Source organism: Polypterus senegalus, chromosome 11 (assembly GCF_016835505.1).
Source record: "Polypterus senegalus isolate Bchr_013 chromosome 11, ASM1683550v1, whole genome shotgun sequence".
Taxonomy (NCBI): Eukaryota; Metazoa; Chordata; class Cladistia; order Polypteriformes; family Polypteridae; genus Polypterus; species Polypterus senegalus.
This window is the reverse complement of record NC_053164.1, coordinates 104032916-104056592: the sequence shown is the minus strand read 5'-3', so window position 1 is coordinate 104056592 and position 23677 is coordinate 104032916. Positions and strand designations below refer to the sequence as shown.

At 38.3% G+C, this 23677-nt stretch overlaps 1 protein-coding gene across 4 annotated transcripts in view; it reads left to right on the top strand.

Annotated features, from left to right (window-relative positions):
• Window positions 1–22048, top strand: part of LOC120539398 (troponin T, fast skeletal muscle-like) — a 151226-nt gene extending 129178 nt beyond the window's left edge. For 3 of the 4 annotated variants that reach the window (XM_039769416.1, XM_039769415.1, XM_039769412.1), the window contains 3 exons: window positions 13400–13490; window positions 18667–18707; window positions 21885–22048. In XM_039769416.1, coding sequence (XP_039625350.1) covers window positions 13400–13490; window positions 18667–18707; window positions 21885–21939 — 187 coding nt within the window. In that variant the 3' untranslated portion in view covers window positions 21940–22048. The remainder of the gene's footprint in view (window positions 1–13399; window positions 13491–18666; window positions 18708–21884) is intronic. The other variant, XM_039769413.1, reaches the window with a different exon arrangement.
• Window positions 22049–23677: the final 1629 nt, after the last annotated feature.

Here is a 23677-nt window from a genome sequence, read left to right as displayed (position 1 = left end):
AAGTTCCAGGATTGCAATTTAAACAGTTGCTCTAAACAATTCTCACTTTACCTTCGATATCATTGCATTGTAGTTACCCTTTCTTTAAAGGGTGCACAACTGTGGTTTAAAAAAACGGAATTTTTCAAAGCTAAGAATGTAATTCTGTCTATTAGAGGAATGTTGTATTAGAAAATTGATTTTGTTTAATTTTATCAAAGCAGATTGTTGCTTCTTTTTTCAACTGAAATTTAGATCAGCTAAGGAACCACAACTCTACAGCACCACAACACAAACTTCTTGTGAGCCATCAATTCTTTTTGCCATTGGAAATGAGGTGAAAAAAGGGGATTGTAATTTTAATTGGCCATTCATTTAGTACCCAATGAAGCACCTGTTACAAAATTGAGTCCTTCACTGCGAAGTCAGCAATTTGTTTTCAATGAAGACGTGCCATTTCCAGTAACAAACGTAAAAAAGAGATGAGAGTAGCCGACAAGTTACATTTCAAGCATAAACATTAAAGAAACCTTTGAATTTCTAAAGATTAAAGAAATCTCCAGGCTTGTGGCACAAATCATAATCATGAAACTCCACCATGGCATCCTTGGAAACAAAAACCTGTTTTCATGTTACTTAGGAGGTCTAACCAGAGGCTAGTGGTCTGCATAAATTACAAAATGATGCACCTTCAAATACTGGTTACATTTTTTACAGCTACGATCACAGCCAGTTCCTCCGTATCAATTTGTAACATCATTTCTTTCTGTTTTCATTAGTGTGTGCAAAACAAAACTTACTGGTATGTCCTGTCCATTAGGCTCTACAAGGTCCAGAACTGCTCCAGTTCCATAACGTGAAACATTACATACCAGGGCCAGGGTTTTTTTTATCATAGTAATGTAGCAACAACCCTTCTTCCTGAAGCAACTCTTTACCTTGTAAATATGCAGCATCATGTTTTCCGGTCAACTTCCAGGTGAATGTTTTGTTTAGCAGGCAGTATAGTGACTCAAGTACAATAGCCTTGTGTTTTAAGAAACAATTGTCAAAGATAAGCAATCCTAAGAAGACTTGTGGCTCTGTTTATTTCCCAGGAGTCAGCAACTCTTTACTTGCTTTTACGTTTTGTTTGGTTAGTCTGATGCCAGGAGTTAAACAAACCGAAAACCCAACAAATCCACTTGAGTAGCTGCAAAAATACATTTCCCTTCTTGCAGATGTTCTCAACATGCGGAGAGTCTTTGCAGCACCTGTTGTAGCCGTTCATTTTGCTCTTGCTCCTTTCTTCCACATATGAGAATATCCTCTGAATACGGCTTTACACCTTCTATCCCTGCCAGAAATGTGTCCATGAAGCCCTGAAATATAGCAGCAGCTGTTGAAACACCAAACTATAAATGGTTTTCTCCGAAAAGGCCACAATGCATGTTTATTGTTAACAATTCAGCTGACTTCTTATCCATGGTTAGGTGTTGATATGCCTGTTTCAAATTGAATTTTTGGAAAGCTGTCCCCCCAACCTTTGATGCAAAAATCTCTGTGACTTTAGGAAGGGACTAAATATCTGGATTCACAGCTGCATTGACTATACAGAGATAGTCACCACAGATTCCTAATGTTCCATCCCTTTTGATATCTGGTACAACTGGGGTTGCTCATTTGGAGTAACACACTGCTGTGAAAACTCCTTGCTGCACTAAACTGTCTGGTGTCTCATCTACCTTGTGACGTAAAGCAAATGGCACTGCTCAGGGGTTCATGAATTCAGTAGTGATTGAAGGGTCCACCTGAATTCACGCTGATGGACCCTGATATGCCCCTCAGTCCTTAAACACTTGTGCATGTGGTTGTATAATAATGTCTGTTGAGGAATTTTTGATTTGGTTAACGCCTGTTGCTGTGATGCCTAGAACTTCAAACCAGTACTAGCCTGAGTAGACGGGAACCTTTGCTATTGATATGAGGAGTGGAAACTTGTGTCTCTTACCTTGATACTCCATTTTTACTTTTATATCCTCAAGAATCATCAATGGTGTTGGTGGCAATTGTCTAAGCACTGCCATTATGGGGATGATTTGAAGAGGATCTCTCGGACACAGAAAATAAGCTGTCTCATTTATGGGTGTACATGCTGATTCTGAATCTTCTTCCATTCTGTAGTTTTTATTGTTAATCATTGTTTCTGCATAACAGGGCATTTTCCTTTGTGTTCAGTGAACTGGGACCCGGACACAGGCAGACGGACAACATAGTTCCACCACACACCGTTTATTTACAATATATACAAGTTTTTTGTGCACTCACACCCCAGTGCCTCTTGCACCGATTCCCCCAAGTCCAGGCCACACAGTTTCTCTGCCTTTCTCTTGACCGCCTCCCGTCCTCTCTCCAGTTCTGTCCTCTTCCACCCGACATCCACTGCTGACTGGAGGGAGGCGGCCCCTTAAATGGGAACCTGGAATGGCTCCAGCTGCTTCCCAGAAATCAGTCTTGGCCACACCCCAGTGTGGCGGAAGTACCGACTGCGCACCCGTAAGCCGTCCGGGTGTCCCCTGTCGTCTTCCCCCTAGCACTTCCTGGTGTGGCAGAAGTGCTGAGCTCCAGGGTTCCTCAGGCACCAGGGCGCCGCCTGGCGGTGGCTACGGGCCCCTACAGGGTTGGGCTTCCAAGTCCCCTACCCGTGGCCCCCAATACAACCAGGTCGATCGCCCCCTTGCGGTCTGGAGGAGGCACAGTTCCCATTTGTACACTGTTAATTCCACATTCAGTAATTTCAGTATCTTGCTGCTTAGATGGATGTTCTGTGAAATCTTTGTCCTGAACCTGTTTTATTGACAATAGCTGTAGAGAGTATTGCCCCATTCTGTAAACTTGACCTACAATGTGACCTCTCTTGCCGCAGTTTCAGGATGCTACTGTTGAAAAGCAAAAATCACCACCACTGTGTGGACTGCCACATCTAAAGATCTGCTCTGATGTGGGACTCTAATTTACCTAGACTTTCGGGGTCTTGTCTAATACAATTCCAACTGAACAGAAGTGTTGTTTTCATGTTCTTGTCTTAGTACGCAAGATTTTTAAACAGTCATTTCAAAAGCCAGTGTTTTATCATCAGCCATTTTAAATGGTAGCTTTGGCTCTGCTAGCAGTTGGCACTGCAGTGTTTCATTGTGGTCACCACACACTAATCTATCTCACAGCATATTTTCTAGTTGGTCCCCTAATTAAGAGTAATTGATAATTTCCTTAATCAGGAGTATGTTCACAATGAGATGACCTGGTAGTTTTCTGCAGTTTTGAAAATGAAACCTCTGCACAGTAATAGATGGTGTCGAGTCATAATGTTTCTGCAGAAATTTGACTAATTTGGCATATGCCACTTGACAAGATTTCCATAGCTCTGCAAGAGATCTAAGTAGCAGCCCCACACACATTCAAAAGGACCAAACTCTTCTTCTCGGGTGTTTCAATGTTGTTAGCCTAAAAAAAAAACATTGAAGATCCGCATGTGCTTCCTGAATCTGCTTCAAATTCTTCTATTTGCCCAAATGTCACCATTTTGTGACACACTTTACTCTTTTAGTTTCTGGCTTACTGAATTGAAGACTCTTCATTGCCAGTGTAACTTACTATAATTTCCCATTTTTTACCTTGTCGCCAGTAGCAGATTTTCACCAACTTAAGGAACACCACGACCATTATGCTGAAATTACAAGTCTCTTTTATGAATACACACACACACACACACACCCCAAACAAACACACATTAAGCCCAATTTAGCGTCACCAATTCCCCTAACCTTCATGTCTTTGGAAACCGAAGCACCCAGGGGAAACCCACGCAGATATGGGGAGAACATACAAACTGTATTCAGGGAAGAGGACCCAGGACATGAACCATAGTCTTCTTACTGCAAGGCAACAATGCTACCATGTGCTGTCCTACAGAAATATTTAATAAACAAGACTGTGACAACAAACTCTTTAATGAAGTGACAAGAAAATTTAAAACCAGCTAACCAAGTCCCCAAAGTACCCAAATGTTATGCCATGTATACATTTTGTTATTTGTTTAAATGTATTGAAGCAGTTGATTAAAGAAGACTATTGTTTAATAGTTAAAAGCACTCTATTGTGTGGGGGCCCTGAAATAATGACAGCATGAAGTGATCTGCAAAAAACACAAGCCGTGAATGGCCAGCCCAACCCCTAACCTTTACGTTGATTCAGGAGTTTTTTTCAGTTGTTTTCCAAGAACAATAGTTACACCAGTGATTTAAATGAAAAAGGCTGCATTGTTTCATGTTGTGATTTTTTTATAGCTCTGGCAAGAAGAGTACTTTTCAATTTTTCTTTTTTACAAACACAATTGAAAAAACAATTTTAGGTTGAAATAATATGGCTCACTCTCACCAGCCTAAAACCTTTTAAAAAGAATTTATAATGATTAAAATGGGAGTGAAGTTGGGAGGATACTATTTAGTAAAAGGTAAGCTTAAATTATAACTTCTGTATCTACGTAGGTCCAAATCCGATTTAGTCGGTTAAGCTTTAAGAATGGTGTACGTTAATGCATCAAGAACTGAGTATGTCAGTTTGGGTCTCTTGATGATTTCAAGAAGAGTGTGTTATGTATTTTAGTTGGATTTCTCACTGATTTGGTTAGGATAGTTGATTGATTTTACTTAGGAAATCAAAGGTAGAATTTTTGTCAGAAACCCAGATGTTGTGAGCAAGTGGCGCTAATCAATATTTCTTCATCTCACCCATCAAAAAAAAACTTTTTAAGCAAAACAAAAATATTGTTTTCTCCCAATATTTTCAGTATTCAGCTTGCTTTTTTTTCTTATGACCCTACAGACACTCTACACTGTTTTTCAGTGCAATCATATTCTATTTCTTTGTCTTTTTTCTTTTTATTTGAAAACATATAAGATTAATTTAGTAAAAATCAATATCATCAATCCATAAAGCACAACTAAGCATTCAGTCCCCATCCAAACAGAAAAATGGGAGGAATCCATCCATTATCCAAATTGCTATATCCTAACTACAGGGTCACAGGGGGCCTGCTGGAGCCAATCCCAGCCAACACAGGGTGCAAGGCAGGAAACAAACTCTGGGCAGGGCACACACACAGCACAATTTAGAATCGCCAATGCACCTAACCCACTGTGGGAGGAAACCGGAGCACCCGCAGGAAACCCACGCAGACACAGGGAGAACATGCAAACTCCATGCAGGGAGCACCCAGGAAGCGAACCTGGGTCTCCTAACTGCAAGGCAGCAGCGCTACCCACTGCACCACCGTGCCGCCCGAATGTGAGGAGTACAATCTAAAATACTTCTTTACATATTATTAAATAGCAAGCAAAATAAGAAAATAATGTACAGGTCCAGCATGCAGATTCTCATACAGAAAAATTATTTTTTTCAATTTGAGATAATATTGTAAGTCACTTTTCTACTGAATTATAGAAGGTGGATTGGGATTCTTCTCATCCAGCAAAATAAGTTCACCACTTACTAAAGATAAGCAACCAATGCAGGACACATTTTAAAGCAGAGAAGCTCTTACGTGTTGCTCCTACATATCATAATCACCATTTTCAACCTTTTCAAAATTATGAAGCCAATATGGAATGCTTGGGATTTTAGATAGATATAGATTTCTTTATTGATAATGTATTTGCATCTTTGGAACAATTACACTCCAACTCTAATCTTTTAGCTACATACGTTTTCTATTGTACTAATGAGAAACTTTATTAAAATAAATGTAGTCAATATCCCACACCTCTTATCCATACCTTTCCCTGAGGTGATTCTGACTATATAAAAATAAAAGGAATTTATACTTCAATGATCATAGGAAACAATTAAAATCTCTAAAAAGAAGTGAAACTCACCAATTCACAGATTACATTCTTGTTCTTGTTCAATAGGTGCTAATTCAAAAAAATATATATTTTTTTGTCAATATCTTGTTTGAAATTATCCAAAAAGTACCCAAAGGCAAGGTCCAATGTATGAGCATTGTCATTGCTAGGTTATCCATTCTATGAATGCCAGGCACTTAAATTGTTTTGGTGAAAAATGTTTGCATATCTCTTTGACAGATTTAAAATTAAGTAAAAAAAAAAACTCTTGGATTTAAAATTACTCTTCACGTAGTTGCTGTGGTATTTGGAGACCTACCACATGGGATTAAGGTGCATTATGAGAAACTGGTTATAATATTCTACACCACAGTTAAAGCATGTAGACTTATTTTGGTTTGCTTATTTATTCTGTCATTGTTTTAATCATCTATCCATCCATTATCCAACCCGCTATATCCTAACTACAGGGTCACGGGGGTCTGCTGGAGCCAATCCCAGCCAAAACAGGGCGCAAGGCAGGAAACAAACCCTGGGCAGGGTGCCAGCCCACCACAGGGCACAAACACACACTCACACACCAAGTACACACTGGGGACAATTTGTGATCGCCAATGCATCTAACCTGCATGTCTTTGGACTGTGGGAGGAGACCGGAGCACCCGGAGGAAACCCACGCAGAAACGGGGAGAACATGCAAACTCCACACAGGGAGGACTCGGGAAGCAAACCCGGGTCTCCTAATTGCGAGGCAGCAGTGCTACCCACTGCACCACCGTGCCTCCCTTGTTTTAATCAGTAATCTTTAAATCTTCACATTATATTAAAAGCAACAAAACAGCTCATCGAAAAATATTTAGAGGAACACTTTTCAAATGCAGATAAAGAATAACAATCAACTGTTTAAAGAATATATAGTTTTTTAATTTTGATACCTTTTTAAATGATCCTGTATGCCTCTCTTGCAGTAGCTCCCCAAATTCTACCCAGTACTAGACTCCATCCATGAAAGGAGCGACTGTCCACCTCCCTTGGCCAGATATTCTGGTGACTCTGTCAGATTTTTTTTTTTTATATATATACTAGCCATCCCCTGCAGCTTCTCTCACATAGAAGTGAGACAGGACAGTGAGGAGGGCCCGCCCAGCTCTCTACTCCTGACATCACTCTTCCCTGTCCCCTCGTCCCACAGCCTCTGTCTTGGATTAGCGCGAATATATCGCTCCTGCAAGCAAACTATAATTCTTAGTGCAATGAGAAAGTCACAAAATCAATGGAATGTGCAAGCAAATTATAGAAAAAATCTAAATCTGATAAGCAGTTCTGTCGTGAAAAGCGGACAGACATACAAATGGGTCTACAAAACTATAAGAAATTTTTCTCTTCGACCACGAAATTTTTAAAACCGTTTCCTAGCGAACACCTATGGGCCAAGAGTAACCTACATTCCAAATTTCAAGTGCTCATGTTTTCATTGATTTCATGTGGAGTGAGTCAGTGGTGTTTGGCTTTTTTATATTGGGACAGATAGGGGGCGCTGTTGTCCCCTTGAACCCTCGGACCAGATACCAGACACCAGATAAAAGTCCAAAATGTTGACTTTTTATTATAATAATGTGCACGAAGCACCCTCCACTCCACAATATTCATATAAATGAATACAATACACAAACAATAATCAATCTTCCACTCCCAGAAGCGTTGTTCCCTTCCTCCCAACTCAGCTCCCCCGTCTGGGATCTCTCACAGTCCTTTATAGTCCTCGACCCAGAAGTGTTTCTCTCTCTCTGTCCATGTGACTGGCAACACTTTGGATCAGATAAAAACTCCTTTTCTTCAACCCGGAAGTACATCATTTCTTCCGTCCACGTGACTGGGACGTACTTCCGGGCTGTAGGGAAAATAGTCCTTGATCTTCCCTGCAGCATCCTCTAGCGGCCCCCATGGTATCCAGCAGGGCTGTGAATAAACACTCCATTGTGCATGATTCCCTGCTGGCATTCGGGGCACCTCCATGCTGCAGGGAGGGCTCCATTTGGCGGCCTAGGAGTATTGGCCAGGATGAATGGTCGGCCATATACCACAATATATAGATGGTAACGGGCGGCAGGGTCCCATGCCCGCCCGGGACGCCCTGCTGCATATGTTCCAGGGGAACAGCCATGGGCTCCTCAGTACCTCCCCCAGAACGCTTGGTGGCAGCCTCCCAGGGTGACGTTGGTGCCCCAGTTTCCTGTAGGGCTCCATGGGAGATGGAGTTCTCCACAACCCTGTGGGGATCTGGGGTGGCCGCCAGGGGTGCTGCATGGATCCCAGAGCCTGTATGGACACCTCTATAGCCCCGCCCGGAAGTGCAATTAGCCACAGATGATCAAGCACCTGGAACACTTCCGGGTGGGCTATTAAAAGGGCCAGCATCCACCACTCAGGAGCCAGAATCTGGAGGAAGAGAACGAGGTTGCCTGGGAAGAGTGATGGTGCAAGAGGAAGGATTGGTTTAGTTGTGTTGAAGTGCTTTGGGACTGTGTATTACCTGTGGGTCACGGGGAAGAGGTGTGCCCACAGGGGAAGAAAAAATAAAAAGTCTTTGTGTTTTGACACGTGCTTCTAAGTCAGTCTGTGCCGGGTCAGGCGCCTATATAGCACCTTAAAATCACAAGATATATCTTTTTGGAAGCTTTAAGAATTTGAATACATTCATCATCTCCTAAATGCCACTGTTGGAATTATCACAGTTGGAACACAAAACATTCAAAGTCACAAGGGCTGATCCCCTTGGAAGTATTAGGCACAAGGCAGGAGGTGGCCCTGGGCATCAGTTTATTAAACAGACCAGTGGCAGAAAACCGCTTAGCATGGGAGGACTTTATTAAGAAAATGGGAAATGTAATGTAACTGTTTGCAATTGGTTCTGATTCTTTGACTTTGGCGCCAGCCTGTCCATATTCCAGATTTTTGGTGTAACCTCTCGGTTACACATTGATTTGTTAAAACTTATTGATACTGATTTGGTGTCTCCCTTCTTTCATATCAGGAAACACTAATGTTTATAAATTGTTGGCTAGGGATTTATTACCAAATTATTGATTAGTCTGCTGTCTAGGTGCTTGTGTCTCACAAACCATGAACAAGTAGGCTGGACATATTAAAAGAAAATGCATTCTTCTAATACTTTTTCTTTTTTTGTAATTTTTTTATTTTATTTTTGTAGCTGACTAGATTGTGACATGATGTTTCAGAAGCCTTGTTAAATTTCTAAATTACCTCTGGCAAAGTTCACTTGATTACTTATGTTCAGTTATGGAAGATACTGTATAATAGTGAAACAAGTCACTGTTACATATGATTTTGGATTTTCTTCATTTTGTAGATAATACTTCATACTGTATGATAATTGACTTTAAATAACATTTGTGTTACTTTGTAAACCTTCCTAGGCACATGCACATCAATAATTTGTGTTCTGTGGGCCCCTGGAGGCTTTAGACTACTTAACATGATTTATTATCATTTATCTGAATAATTAAAACTATAAACATTTCTCGATATTCTGCTTGGCTTCACTAATGTAAATTAGTTTAGAGGATAATTAGCCCAAAGTGTATACTATTTATTCTATCCAAGGAAAGTTTATTGTTGTTGAAAGTTGAGAGAAATGCTTTATCTGCAAACTGCAATCTTTTAGTCTTACAGTATTAATTATATTAGGTAATGTTAATTCATGGATGGCACTGAAATGAGGGTCAGACATTCCTTTAAATATATATGAAAAAGTCTGACATATAAATATGTCATATAAACATATCTGAAAAAATCTGACAAATCTAAAAATGAATATTATAATAAAATCTAAGCTGAGTGGCTTGTACCTAGATGTTGTAGTTTAGGCTGTAATGTGACTAAGAACTTCATCAGAGAGTATATTGTAAATCATTTTAAGTAAATCACTATACTAGGCAGCAGCAAGGATCTTCCTTTTAGAAAAGATTAAGTTCAATATACAATTTGTTTTTGCTTTGTTTCAATGGCTACTGGGAGAAACGTAACAGTACTTGCACTTTCAAGACCTGAGTATTTGAAAGATCAGAAATTGCTGTCACAAAGTAATGGAAGATAGTCAACTATTATGTCATGTCACAGTTTGACAAAATTACATCGAGAGCTATATTGGTTAACAAATACTGTCATCTTCTTGGTGATGCATGCTATTAAGTAAATGCATACAAAATACATGACAATACTGCACCTACTGCAGTATTCCCCTATATGATATCCCACCCTTCAGACTTAATACACCTCCAGTAATATTGGTGGCATGTTTAAGTTCAAGTTTGGCATCATATGTTAGCATTGTAGTGTACAATGAAATTCTTACCTGCGTGTCTCCCATAGATTAGCGACAGTTCTACATTACCAGCAACTGTAACAACAATCACAGACTGTGAATACAATGTCACACACAAAACGCAAATGTCATAAACAATATACTCATTATACTAGTATTTTGTTCTGTAGAATTTACTACAACATAAGTTAAGCATACAATATTTGCATTTACATATGTTTTTCTATATAATTGTGTGAAAAAGCAGAATCTTTAGAAAAAGCACTTTATACTAAAGCAGTCATCAGGAACCCTATTGAACCCTTACATTTATGTACATACAGTAGGTTTATCTGTACTTTTCATTTGCTCTTAATCATACTGATGATGTACAGTATTTTTTCTTGATTAAAAAATACAGTTACATTATGCCAGGCCAGCTTATAGTTATTAGCAATATAAGTTTATTATGCCTTTCATGTATGCACATCAGCTAGGGCTGTATCACCCCATGAAGTGTGTAAATTCCAGATTATGTTGGGAGAGGGTTAAAAACAGTTTTATAAAGAAACACTAGAATCATTCAAACATAATGTTTATGTGGAAGTAAACTTGTACTGTTGCCCCCTAGATGTGGAGCAGAACCTCTTCTCCGAATTAAATTCATCCACATTTGAACTAAAAATGAATGATAGAATTTGCCACAGGGTTTTAAATAAAGGGACCACCTATTCACCTTTTCAAAGGTCTCTCCCAACAATGATGCAAGTGAAGTCTCAAGCAGTTTAATACAAAAAAATTAAAGAAGGATTATCACAAGGCAAAAAAAAAAATCTACCTTGGAAGTAAAATGGTATTTCACTATTATCTACTGTATAATGATGTGAAAAATAAAATAGCCCTATTTTCACTTGGCCTAAATAAAAATGTCAATGTCAAGACAGGATAATGACCCTGCCTCTATTTCTGCAAGAATCAGTGCCAGCAGACTGAACAGGCAAAAAGCTTAAATTCATTATATTTCTTTAAAGAAAGCTGCTGTCTGTTGCAAGCTACTCATACTCCATGAATAAACTGAAATTTAAATCCAAACCTCAAATATGAAAAACAATAGTTTTTTAAATGATATTGTGCATTTCCAGGCTTTTGTTTTTGTTATTCTGCATATTCAATTCAGTGCTGATTTATTTTGTATAGTACTCTTCATTGAGTGCAGGATCAAGGTGTGTGAACAATTTTGAACAATAATTAAACCATAAATCATTTATATACATGAGTAAAACCGAGCAATTTCAATTTCATTAACATAAGTCATAATAATATATAGTACGTCCATTAACATTTTCACATAAAAGATATTGCCATATGAGTGGAAAACAAATACTTCAGTCAATGGTACTCCTGATAAAAACAAACCTCTTGGGGTCCATAGTCAGTTATAACATATAAAGCCCCAGTTAAACTGGGACACACAGGCACAGTCACAATTCTCGTGACCAAGGCCAACCTTCCACTGTCTATAGCATAATAATTATGTTCTGGGCAGTGTAACATGAAGACGATGAAATCATTGCTGAATTACTAGGCTCCCAGTATCTCTGGTGTCATGTCTCATGGGCAGGAATAGTAGCTTGATGTTATAGAGAGGTCTCCACAGCAGGATATCACAAAGAAAAACAGAATAGAAGAAACGTCAGTTATGGTTCTTAACGACTGCCATAATCGTATTTTGCAAATGTCTAACAAACGGTTGCAATATAAACAGCCAAACAGGGTTTGCTAGGCTAAGGTAACAAGTTCTCTGTCTGCATTTAGACTGGTATATTAATCCAACTGTGTTCATATTTTATCCATCAAGCTCAAAAAAAGGGACCACTCCAAGACAGGACACCAGTCTATTGCAGGTCATAACCTATTCATAATTTACCGATTATTACTCATTAATTTAACAAACACATCTTTGGGTTGTACTGAAGAGTCCATTGCAAAAAAGAAAAAAGAATTCTACATAATAGTAATGAAAATCATTTGACAATTAGTCAATACAACAGCAGTTTTGCGTTACACTAAAAATAATGATAAATGACAGACATTACAAAATACATCTTTAGATAGATAGATAGAATAGATACTTTATTAATCCCAAGGGGAAATTCACATAATCCAGCAGCAGTATACTGATACAAAGAAACAATATTAAATTAAATAGTAATAAAAATCAAAAAAATTAAAATAAAATTAATGTTAGCATTTACTCCCCCAGGTGGAATTGAAGAGTCACATAGTGTGGGGGAGGAACGATCTCCTCAGTCTGTCAGTGGAGCAGGACAGTGACAGCAGTCTGTTGCTGAAGCTGCTCCTCTGTCTGGAGATGACACTGTTCAGTGGATGCAGTGGATTCTCCATGATTGACAGGAGTTTGCTTAGTGCCCGTCACTCTGCCACAGATGTTAAACTGTCCAACTTTAATCCTACAATGGAGCCTGCCTTCTTAACAAGTTTGTCCAGGCGTGAGGCGTCTTTCATCTTTATGCTGCCTCCCCAGCACACCACCGTGTAGAAGAGGGCACTCGCCACAACCGTCTGGTAGAACATCTGCAGCATCTTACTGCAGATGTTGAAGGATGCCAACCTTCTCAGAAAGTATAGTCGGCTCTGACCTTTCTTACATAGAGCATCAGTATTGGCAGTCCAGTCCAATTTGTCATCCAGCTGCACTCCCAGATATTTATGGGTCTGCACCCTCTGCACACAGTCACCTCTGATGATCACAGGGTCCATGAGGGGCCTGGGCCTCCTAAAATCCACCACCAGCTCCTTGGTCTTGCTGGTGTTAAGGTTCTCTTCTAATGATGGTAAGCAAACAGTAGTGAATGAGTGCCACTGTAGAGTTATCACATGAAGTGGAATTTCAAAAGAGAAATTAGAAGGGAAGATATGGCATGATATCAAGACATTTGTTTAAAAGAGTCATGCGAACAGTATGGTGGTATGTGCAGTTTGTTGTCTAAAAGGAATATAAGTGTGTCTTCAACCTCTAAAGCACACAACACAATCCATTTTTATTTCTTTTTTGAGAATGCCTGATAAAAGATGGATTTCAACTGCAATATACATATTTTATGGATTTACTAAAGGACATGATAAACTAAGTATTTAGCTCCAAGCATGTTTTTTTAAATTTTTTTTATTAATGTTATGCTTTGTCCTACAGGGAGAAGGCGAATGAGCTACATCAGTGGTTGTTACAGCTGGAAGGGGAAAAGTTTGACCTTAATGAAAAACTGAAGAGGCAAAAATATGATGTATGTTGTTTTTATTTTAACACTCAACACCTGAGATTTAAAAAAAAAGTGCAGCACTGAAATCTCTTTATTTACAGTATAGCCGGGGTTTCCTGTATATGTCAAGTTCTTAACAGTAGCCACATGTAAGGAGAACTTAACTGGAAAAGCAAAATAGTTGTGGGAGAGGATTTCATACATTAAGCAGCAGCTAACACTCAATTGAAAGTAAATGCATTTTTTTATGGTTATATTAATTAAAAGTAGTATCCATGAGAACGAATGGTCAGTTAGCCACTTTTTAAATTATTATGTTTAAAGACACTTTAACTAAACAAAGAGAGACCTCTAAAACATTCTGTACAGCATGTCTTGCAGGGCTTACCAAATTATTTCGAGATACAAATGTCTTTCCTTGAAGTTGCATTAGTTGTACAGAATATTTCATTCGAAAAATAATTGCAAAATCAGAAAAAGAAAATCCTTTCAACTCATGTTGTCTGGTAAACAATGATAAATGAGCTCTTCTTGTACCCTCCAACTGAAATTTCTTTATTTTGACTTGACTTTGGTCAACGAATATTAGTCAGGACAAAGAGAGACCAATTTCTTTGTTGAATTCCATTTTTTTTCTGTGCATTAGCTCTATCTGAATACCTTCAATAATTCCTCTCTAGACTTGTGCAGGAAGGGTGTTTGAAGTGGAGAGGTACACAGAGATAAAGCAATATCAAATATTCACAATTTGGAGCACCTTTACCTTGTAGCCACTTTTACTCTTTAGTACCACAACATACACTGACTATAAAAAGTACTGAACTTTTTGGGTATTTTTACATTTCATTATTACAGAACATTGAATCTCAGTGAGTCATGGGAGAGCCACTGTTAAAAAACACATCTCGGTTAGAGTTTGCTGGAAGGTCCGTGGGTGACTGTGAATTCAGCTGAAACAAAGTTTTATGGTCTGATGAGATGAGCTTTTTGGCTTCCAGACCTTGTGTTTGAACACTGCACATCAAAAGCACACCATCTCCATCGTGAAGCAGGTTGATGGCAGCATTAAGCTGTGGAGATGCTTCTCTGCAGCAGGCCCTGTAACGCTAGTTAAGGTACAAGGGAAAGCAAGTGCAGAATAACACAGACAAATCCTGGAGGGAAACCTGATGCAGTGTACAAGAAAGATACGTACTGGAAGAAGATTTGTTCTTTAGTAAGAGAACAACCCCAGGTATAAAGCCAAAGCTACATAGGCATGGCTTAAAATAACAATGTTAATGTTTGGGAATGTCCAAGTCAGAGTCCAGAGCTCAATCCAACTGAGAATATGTGGCTGGATATGAAAAGGTCTGTTCGCTCACGATCTCCAAAAAACGTGGCAGGGCTTGTGTAGTGTCCAAATATGCAAAACTGACAGAGACCTGTGCACATACAATCAAGGATGAAATTGCTACCAAAGGTACATCTACTAAATGCTGAATTATGAATACTTACACAATCAATCATTTTGCTTTTTGTATTTGTAAGAAATTTAGAGCACTTTGACAATAGTCTTTTTCTGTTGATGAATGTCAAAAACGCCTAATTAAATCTGTTATGATTCAATGTTGTAGTGAAAATAAAATGAGAAATCTTCCATGGCGTTGAATGCTTTTTATAGGCACATGTAAGATATTGATAGTAACTTTAAATATTGTTTTAAAAAATCCTTACTTTTGAAACTTTTTCTCAAATGATTTAATTGAGGAGTACATTATACTAATTAAGACTGTTTAAACACCATAGACTTTGCAGTTCACTTCATTGGTACATATAGTACTTAACCTTTAAGATAAGATTAATTAACTGTATTTAAAATTATAATGCCAAAACAGCTCCAAAATTCAAGTTACGTTTATTTGCTCAGACGCTTGCCTATGTTAAAGTATTTGTGAGAATTTGAGTTAAGAGTGATCTCTGAATCATCTTTCTATGATTTATTTGCAAAAATATATTTATTCCATGACTAAATAACATACAGTATGTATCTAGTATATGTAACATATCTTTAAATGCTTGAAACATTTTTGGCATTTGACCAGAATGTTCTACAATATAGGCTGAACTTCAAAAGGACACTAAGATGATACTCAAAACAAACACATTTACAAATTATAAAATCATAGTAACCAATCTAGCTCCCATGACCCCATCTCCTTCATAGTGCTAATCTTTGGGGAGGAAGATGGCATGTGCATTGCATTTTTATTTTAAATTAAATCACTGTTTTGTCTCACTGTGCACAATAAGAGGTAATAAGCTAACATGTAGGATGTATGCAGTATCTGATTGATTACTGAGGTACCAGACATACATACTTGCTGAGCCAGTAAAACTCTTGTATCAGTGAGTAGATTTTTCTTTTTACTTATTTCTGGCTCCCAGGCCACACTTGAGTTCAGCTCAGTAGTATACACCAGTGACTACAACTGACGTATGGAGTGTTGGACTTACTTACCTATCCAGTAAAACTGTCAAATAAAGAAGTAGATGTTTTCCATAGAAGCCAAGACACAGGATTGTAGATGTTGTGGTGTTCTTATCTTCTACAAGGAACACTCAGGATCAGCCTTAATAGCTATTTAACTCTTTATTTAACAAGTTGAATTCTAACAGATACAATACTGAGAACACACGCCATAAATATGCTGATGCAATCTCTCCAATTTATCCAGATATAATATACAAATTACATACAGCCCATATGACACAACTCCCTTGTTTGGACAAGAAATTTCTTTACACATCTCAGAACTTCATAACTACACATTTCAAACAGTAACATCTTTCTTTAACTCTGTCATCAATTACCTATATTGTTAATTTGAATATGATTATAACATTTTAAACAAATTCTTACATTTCTTCTATGAGTCATTGAAGTGGCTTATTACCTTTAACTATTAAAAATGGAACATCATCTCTTTCATTTTTTACAACCAGTACCGAAGTACATGTACATGTAGAAATTTCTTTCCCCAGGCTTAAATTTCATCCTTGCCAGTTCTGTGTCTGGCAGCATATTAACCTGTGCACCAGTGTCCAATTTGAAACAATTCACATTATATGTTGTGTTCCCATCTTTGCCTTGTTTTGTTCCTGTAAGTGTCTCTACAAACAGATCACTCAAGCTATTACTGGCCATGTCATTCTCATCAATGCAGTGGACCCACTTTTGTTGTCTGCACACTTTTGCAAAATGTTTTATTCTGCCGCTGTTAAGAAATTCCATCTAGTACACTGAACATTATCTAGGCATGTGCTCACCTCCAAAGTGTGCACAGCACCGCATCTCTATACTGTTTCAAATGGCTTTCTTTTTGTTGTGTTTTTCGCCATTATTGTGTTTGGCTTTTTGTTTTGCAGTTCTGTCTGTTTTCAAAATGGCTTGTATATATATATATATAGTAATAAAAGCACAGACAAGCGTAAAAGTTTGGGGTGTTTTAAGCCCCGTATACTGTAAAAGACAAAAAAAACGCAGGTTTAGTCAGTATTTTCTACTGAGTACAACAGACCAGTCAAAATAAACTGGGTCAGACATTTTATAAGGGTGCACAGGAAATGACAGGGAAAGCAGTGTTGAGTGATGGGAAGAATGATGTCATCTCCGGGGGACCGGAGGTTAGAAAGGACCCCGGAAGCTGGAGGGAGTTGTAGACTTTCGGGTACGTCTACGGTTGTGGCGTTTCGGTCCTTCTAGGGAAACAAAAGAAGAAAGGTCAGTACTTCACCTTTGTCCCCCGGCACGGCTAATCATGGCGCCCGGCGGGTCCTTAAGCCACTCCCCATGTGCTCGTGCGTGACAAGACTCCCCCACCATCCCTGACCCGGCGGGCCGGGAGACCCTAACCGAGAGGTCGTGGACCTGGGAGCATCAGCGTTGGCCTGAAGAGAGCCCCGGCAATAAGTGATGGTGAACTTGTAGGGCTGCAGGTCCAAAAACCCCCTGGTGACCCGGGAATTCGACTCCCTGTGCAGGGCCATCCACTGAAGGGCGGCATGGTCCGTCATCAGTGTGAACTCCCGGCCCCACAGGTAGTACCGCAGATACGTCACCTCCCACTTAATGGTCAAAGCCTCCTGTTCCACCGCCGCGTACCTGGTCTCCCGATCCAACAGTTTCCGGCTCAGGTAGATTACGGGGTGTTCGACACCGGCGACGCTTTGGCTCAGCACGGCACCCAAGCCTGTGTCCGAAGCATTGGTCTGAAGGAGAAAAGGGAGAGAAAAATCAGGGGCTATATGACACAAATGTTACTATTAAATGATACAAAAATGTAGTTGACAAATTATGTTTACATACAATACACTAACATTTTGTATGTTAGCTGCTAAGATTAAAAAAATAGTGTATTCACAGAAAGTGTTGTAGAAGTGATCCATACTGTGCGCCTTCAACTTTCCACAAAACTGGATCAATGCAATAATAAGTGCAGACTAATGGAACAAGCCATTTATTCTGTAGAGAAGACCAGTAATTTAATGTCACTTCAATCTGTTTAAGGTTAATTGCCAGACTACTAGGTTAAAATAAATGACTAAAAGTTATGTTTAATAGTTTTCATAAAAATGTTAGCAAAGCAAAAGAAAATACTTTTATTTAAGAGTAAAGACAGAAACAGAAGAGCAGCACTTTTAAGATGCACTGATTAGTCACTGAATTATTGACTGATTAAAATAAATATTAAAATGAAAATGCTGTACACGTCTTTCTGATCTGCTTGCTCCAGGTTATTTACAACAGCTTATTATATGTCAAATGATATGATCTTTAATCTGTCTTTATTTTTATAACCATGTAAAGTGGCCGTCGGCTGAAAATACAGCAAGAAAAATAATCCAATTAATATTTTAAGAATATCCATCACACAAACTTTGGAAGGATTTTTGATCAGCTTTTGTATAAATGATGACAGTGAAGTTCTTCTTGCTATTCACATAGAGTGCAGTAAATCAATAGTTTAGACATAATGAAAACTGATTAACTGATTATTACAGGAGTGCAAATGTCTGCCAATGTCTGCAATGAGTTTCTCAAGTCATTAATTATGGTGAGGATGTCAATGTAGTGTCAACACTTTAAGTTTACATATAGTATAATATCTTTTCAGCAGATGTAAGTGCTACAAAGGATTATCACATTTTCTTTTTTCAGATTAATGTTCTTCGCATCAGAGTCTCTGATCATCAGAAACAGTAAGTAATGAAGACATAAAACAGGCTGTCATCAAAAACTTGACTTATTTGAAAATGCCTTTTCTATATCTATTTTAAACTGTAGGGTGGTAGGGAAGTCCAGTGGTAAGGCACTGGACTTTAAATCTCAAGGCAAGCCACTTGACCTGTCGATAATCCAATTGTAACAAAATGGCATTTAAACAACTGTCATTTATCTAGGTGTTTATGGTGTGCCTTATGATGGTGTTCACTGGAACTAAAATAAAAGTTGTTTGCTTGGAACTTACGAGCTTTCTTTTTAGTTAAAAATAATACGTTTTCCCTATGGACAGCATGGTTGCACAGTGGCAGCAGTGCTGCCTTGCAGTAAAGAGTCTTGGGTTTGCCTCCTGAGTCCTGCCTACATGGAGTTTGTGTGTTCATCCCTATGTCTGGGTGAGTTTCCTCCCACAGTCCATAGACATGCAGGTTAGGTGGAATGACGATGCTAAATTGGCCCTAGTGGGTGTATGAGGGTGTTACCCTGTGATTGACTGGCACCTTGTTCCTGCCTTGTGACCTGTGCTCTCTGGGATTGGCTCCAACCCCGGTGTGACCCTGCTCAGGATTTAGTGGGTTTGAAGATGGAATGTTTTCCTGTTACTTTGTTTCAATTATAGTACAAGTATTATAATGATTTCATATGAACTAATCTTACTTTTCCAAATAATAATAATCTGTTACAGTTTATTAGATTATGTTTTCTCATTGTGTGTAGAAATGTTTTTAAAGTAATTTATAAATTTATTTGAATTTGACTGCAGGAGGAGATCCATCCCATATCAAATCAATCACAAAAATGTCAACACCCATAATAGGACAGTAATAAAAGAAGAGAATTCTCAAAGTAATTTGCGTGTTCAGGTAGTGGTTTTACATCACTGTATAATTAGCTTGTATCACAATAAAGACATGGCAGTGCAGTGATGAGCTGTTCTTTCACAGATCCGCTGTTCTCAGTTCAAATCCTATACCAATTCATTGTCTACATGGAGTTGTCTACATTCTCCCCATGTCAGGTCCTTGATATTCACTTTAAATCCCTGATGGTGTGTGTTGTGGGTGGATTGTTGACGCCAGATTGACTGCAGTGTGAGTGTGTGAATGTGGTTGTGTGCCCCCTGTGATGGACTGGCATTCTGTCCAGGGTTATTCTCCATTCTGTGTGCCCAGGATAAGTTTTGGTCCTCATGACCCTGACTTAAATGATCCACTTTGAGAGTGTTTGTGCATTCAAGACTGAGCAAAAAAGACGGTACTGAGAGTACAAAACTAACTTTTGCCTACATTTTTTTTGATTAAAAACACAAACACTACTCACAGTGACTAGTTTTCCATATCGAAATCATTTAGAAAAAATGAATTTGCCCTGAAATTACAAATGCTCTTGAAAGACAAAGTACTATAAAAAGTCAGAGGATGAATGCATTCTTTGAAAGCAAGTCAAATGTAATATGTTACACTGAGATCATCACGCAGTGCTGTACTTTTCTATTATTCATCATTATGACAGGCAATTTAATTTATTATTGTTTGTACCTAAAATGAATGGCCTGTGGTGTGGAATTTGATTGAAGTGTAATTTTATTGCAACATCCACATGCATTCACTGAGTCATTAACCATCTGACATGAGTTAATATACAGTAGGGCAACTCTGCTCATACCAGTTTGTTCAAGTTAGGTTCCGTGAGATTTAGAGACACAAATCTGTTAGTTCTCTTAGGAAATATGTTGGACTCCTCACTTGGGTTCAAGAACAGGCAGCAGCTTGTTTTAGGAATGAATGTGATGGCAGCCAAAACAGACTAATAATTTAATAACTAAAAATAAAGGATTCATAGACTGAATGAGTGAGAGAAATACTGAATGTGGTTGTAAGTGTGTGGTACTTCAAGAATGTTTGCGGCATAATAGGTAGTTCATTTCAAAATGTTAATGTTGGAAGGTCAAAGTTAAATAATTAAGCCAATTAAAATTTTATGGATAGCAAATATTCTTATGTGATAACTGTGAATGGTGTATTAGATTAATGCTGTAATTTTTCAGTACTGCTCCTCAGATATTCCTGTGACCAGTTACATTTTTTTTTCAACATATTGTAGCAGCAACGTGCAAACTTGGCTGATTTAATAACTTCATGTTCCTCTCAGTCTGAGGTGAACGTACATCGTTTGTTGCTGTGTCACTCCTTCCATTTATTTTCCTGATCCTTCCAATACAGAGACACCAGGAATTGGAGCTTATGCTAGCATCACTGAGATAAAAAACAACTTTGTATAGCGCACAGTCCATTGCAAAGCACAGTCACATTGACACATGTACTTGTAATCACCATTCAATCTTTGAGATGGAGGAGGAAATAACATAAGACCCCAAAGTGCAGTAGGACTATGTAGAGACTGATTTACTCCAAAATAAATGATAAACACTATAGTATCATGCTACCCAAGCAGCCATTCAATTTTCTACTTCCTTTTTAACTATCAAATTTTGCTATCTGACTATATCACCTATATATTATATGTAAAAAACAATATCAGTACTATGCATGTCAAAATAAAAAACCCTTAATTGTAACACACTAAAATTTATAGTAAATAAATGAAAATGCAAGAAGTAAATCCCTGTTAAATAAATAATGAAAAATATTATTTACTTATGCTATATATGATATAAATATCCATCCATCCATTTTCAGACCTAGGGCATGGTCACGGGACACCTGGAGTCTATCCCAGCAGTCGTCGAGTGCCAGTTCATCGCAGAGTGAACACACACACACACACACACACACACACACACACACACACACACACACACACACACACACACACACACTCACACACAGGTCAGTTTAGCAATGGTAAGGAGTTGTTTGGACTGTGAGAGGAAACAGGAGCACCCCATGGAAGTTATCGCAGATGGAAGGAAAACATGCAAAATCCATCCAGACACGAACTGCAGTCTCCTTATTACAAGACAGCATCACTAGCATGCCACCCCGAAGTAATTAAATATAATACATTTCATTAATATTTGTGAGTCAGTTTGCAGTTTATTATGAAGGAAAGACATTTAAGTTATATATTAAAAGACTCTATTCACACTGTACTCTAAAGAAGCAATTCCTTTTCTTTTCTTTCTTTCATGACAGCAGTGCCAAAGGTGCCCGAGCTGGCAAGGGCAAAGTAGGAGGAAGATGGAAGTAAAAGGCTGACAGCTGCTTTAGCAAAAAAAGTGATGCCTGTTCCATTCAATTAAAATATCCTCTGAATATAAATTACATTTAAAAAAAATAAAATGCATTTTAATTCTGTAGAAGGAGGAAAAACCTACTTATTTGCATGAATTTGTATTCAAGGTTTCTGGGCATTATTATAACCTAGTTTTAGAAATGGATTTAAAGTTCAATATTTTTGAAATGTCTTGTTCTTTATAGCAAAGTGTAAACATATACTCTTTAAAATGACAATAAACAGTATTTTGCACTGACCTGTTGGCCTTTAGTAATATTTCCCGGTTTTGCATATCTGATTGTATATCTTTTGATAATACAATAGCCATGTTTCTGATTGCTCACTCTGCTATCAGGGAGTTCTGAAGCAGTTAAGCCATAATGAAAAGCGAAGGCACACATGAAGTTCTGTGTGAAGTTCTGTGGTATGGCCAAACACTGCTAAGAATCGGATTCAATTTCAAACCAGATTAAACCCAAACAAATAAATATTTGTTTCAATTAATATAGATGTCTCATAACCATGCAGGGAAGGATTAAGTAGGAAGGATGGTATAGAATACATACAATCACAAAAACATCTACAGTCTACTATGTGTTATCCCATCACTGACAGGTTCACCGAGTCTCCCATCTTTTAATGTCACTGACTGAATTATGTGTATGCACTGTTTACAGGGAGGCCTAAGAATTAAGTCATTCTGGTGGCTGTGCCTACATAAAACATAACATGTTTTTATAAACATATAAAATTGGCAACGGAAAAAGGAAATCTGCAGCATTGTCCAGTTTTCCTAATGACTGCACTATTATTGCAAGAAGGGCACATAGAGAGAATGAAGGTGTTATTGCACAAATTATGTGATGCCAAGATGAGGCTGACAAATCTCGTGGCTCTGTGGCCTGGGTCAACCTCTGATTCCATCATTTCATTTAGCTTGATTCAAAATAGCATAGACAGACGACATGTTGATGGTGCTGAAAGTGACAGCTGGATTATTGGTAAGGTAACTGGCCTGTACTATTCATTGCAACAGCAGTCAAGTCACTATATGTGCCAGGTAATAGCAGATACCCACTCATATGCTGGCCCCAGAATGTAGATGAGAGATAATACTGTATAATGGTGTGCATGCTCAGTTGTGAAGTGCACAATGGGACACCTCAAATGCAGGTGATGGTGTCATGATGCGTCAGGTCAGTGGCTGCTCTACCATCCAATGAAGGTTCTGCAGTATCTTGATTATGTATGTATGAGGCTAATTAGCATAGTCTGTGTATGGCTGTTTAAGGGTGGCAAGGCACATTCAAGTATGCAAATGTACAAGGTGATAATGATTTATAAACGGTAAACTGTCTAGAAATATGCGTATGGCAGGTTTTAGAAACCAGATTTTTTTCAAGTATGCATACTTTCAAGTTTGAATCCTCAGAAGCTTTTATAAATGAAACACAGGGGCAATGAAAACTTGAGAAAATTCTTCCGATCTGATGAATTTTAAGAACTGTAAATACACACTGATGGAAGATCTAAGTTATGGGAAAACGTTTGCGACTCCAAGTATCCATCCTGCTGGGTGTCAGTAAATGATGGTTGGGTTTGGTGTTTTAAAGGTGACTGCAGTATGAAGCCCTACATGAAAGCCACAGTTCATCTGAAGGGATCAAGCACATCTTTATACAAGAGCAGTGTGCCTCTATCAAAGAACCAG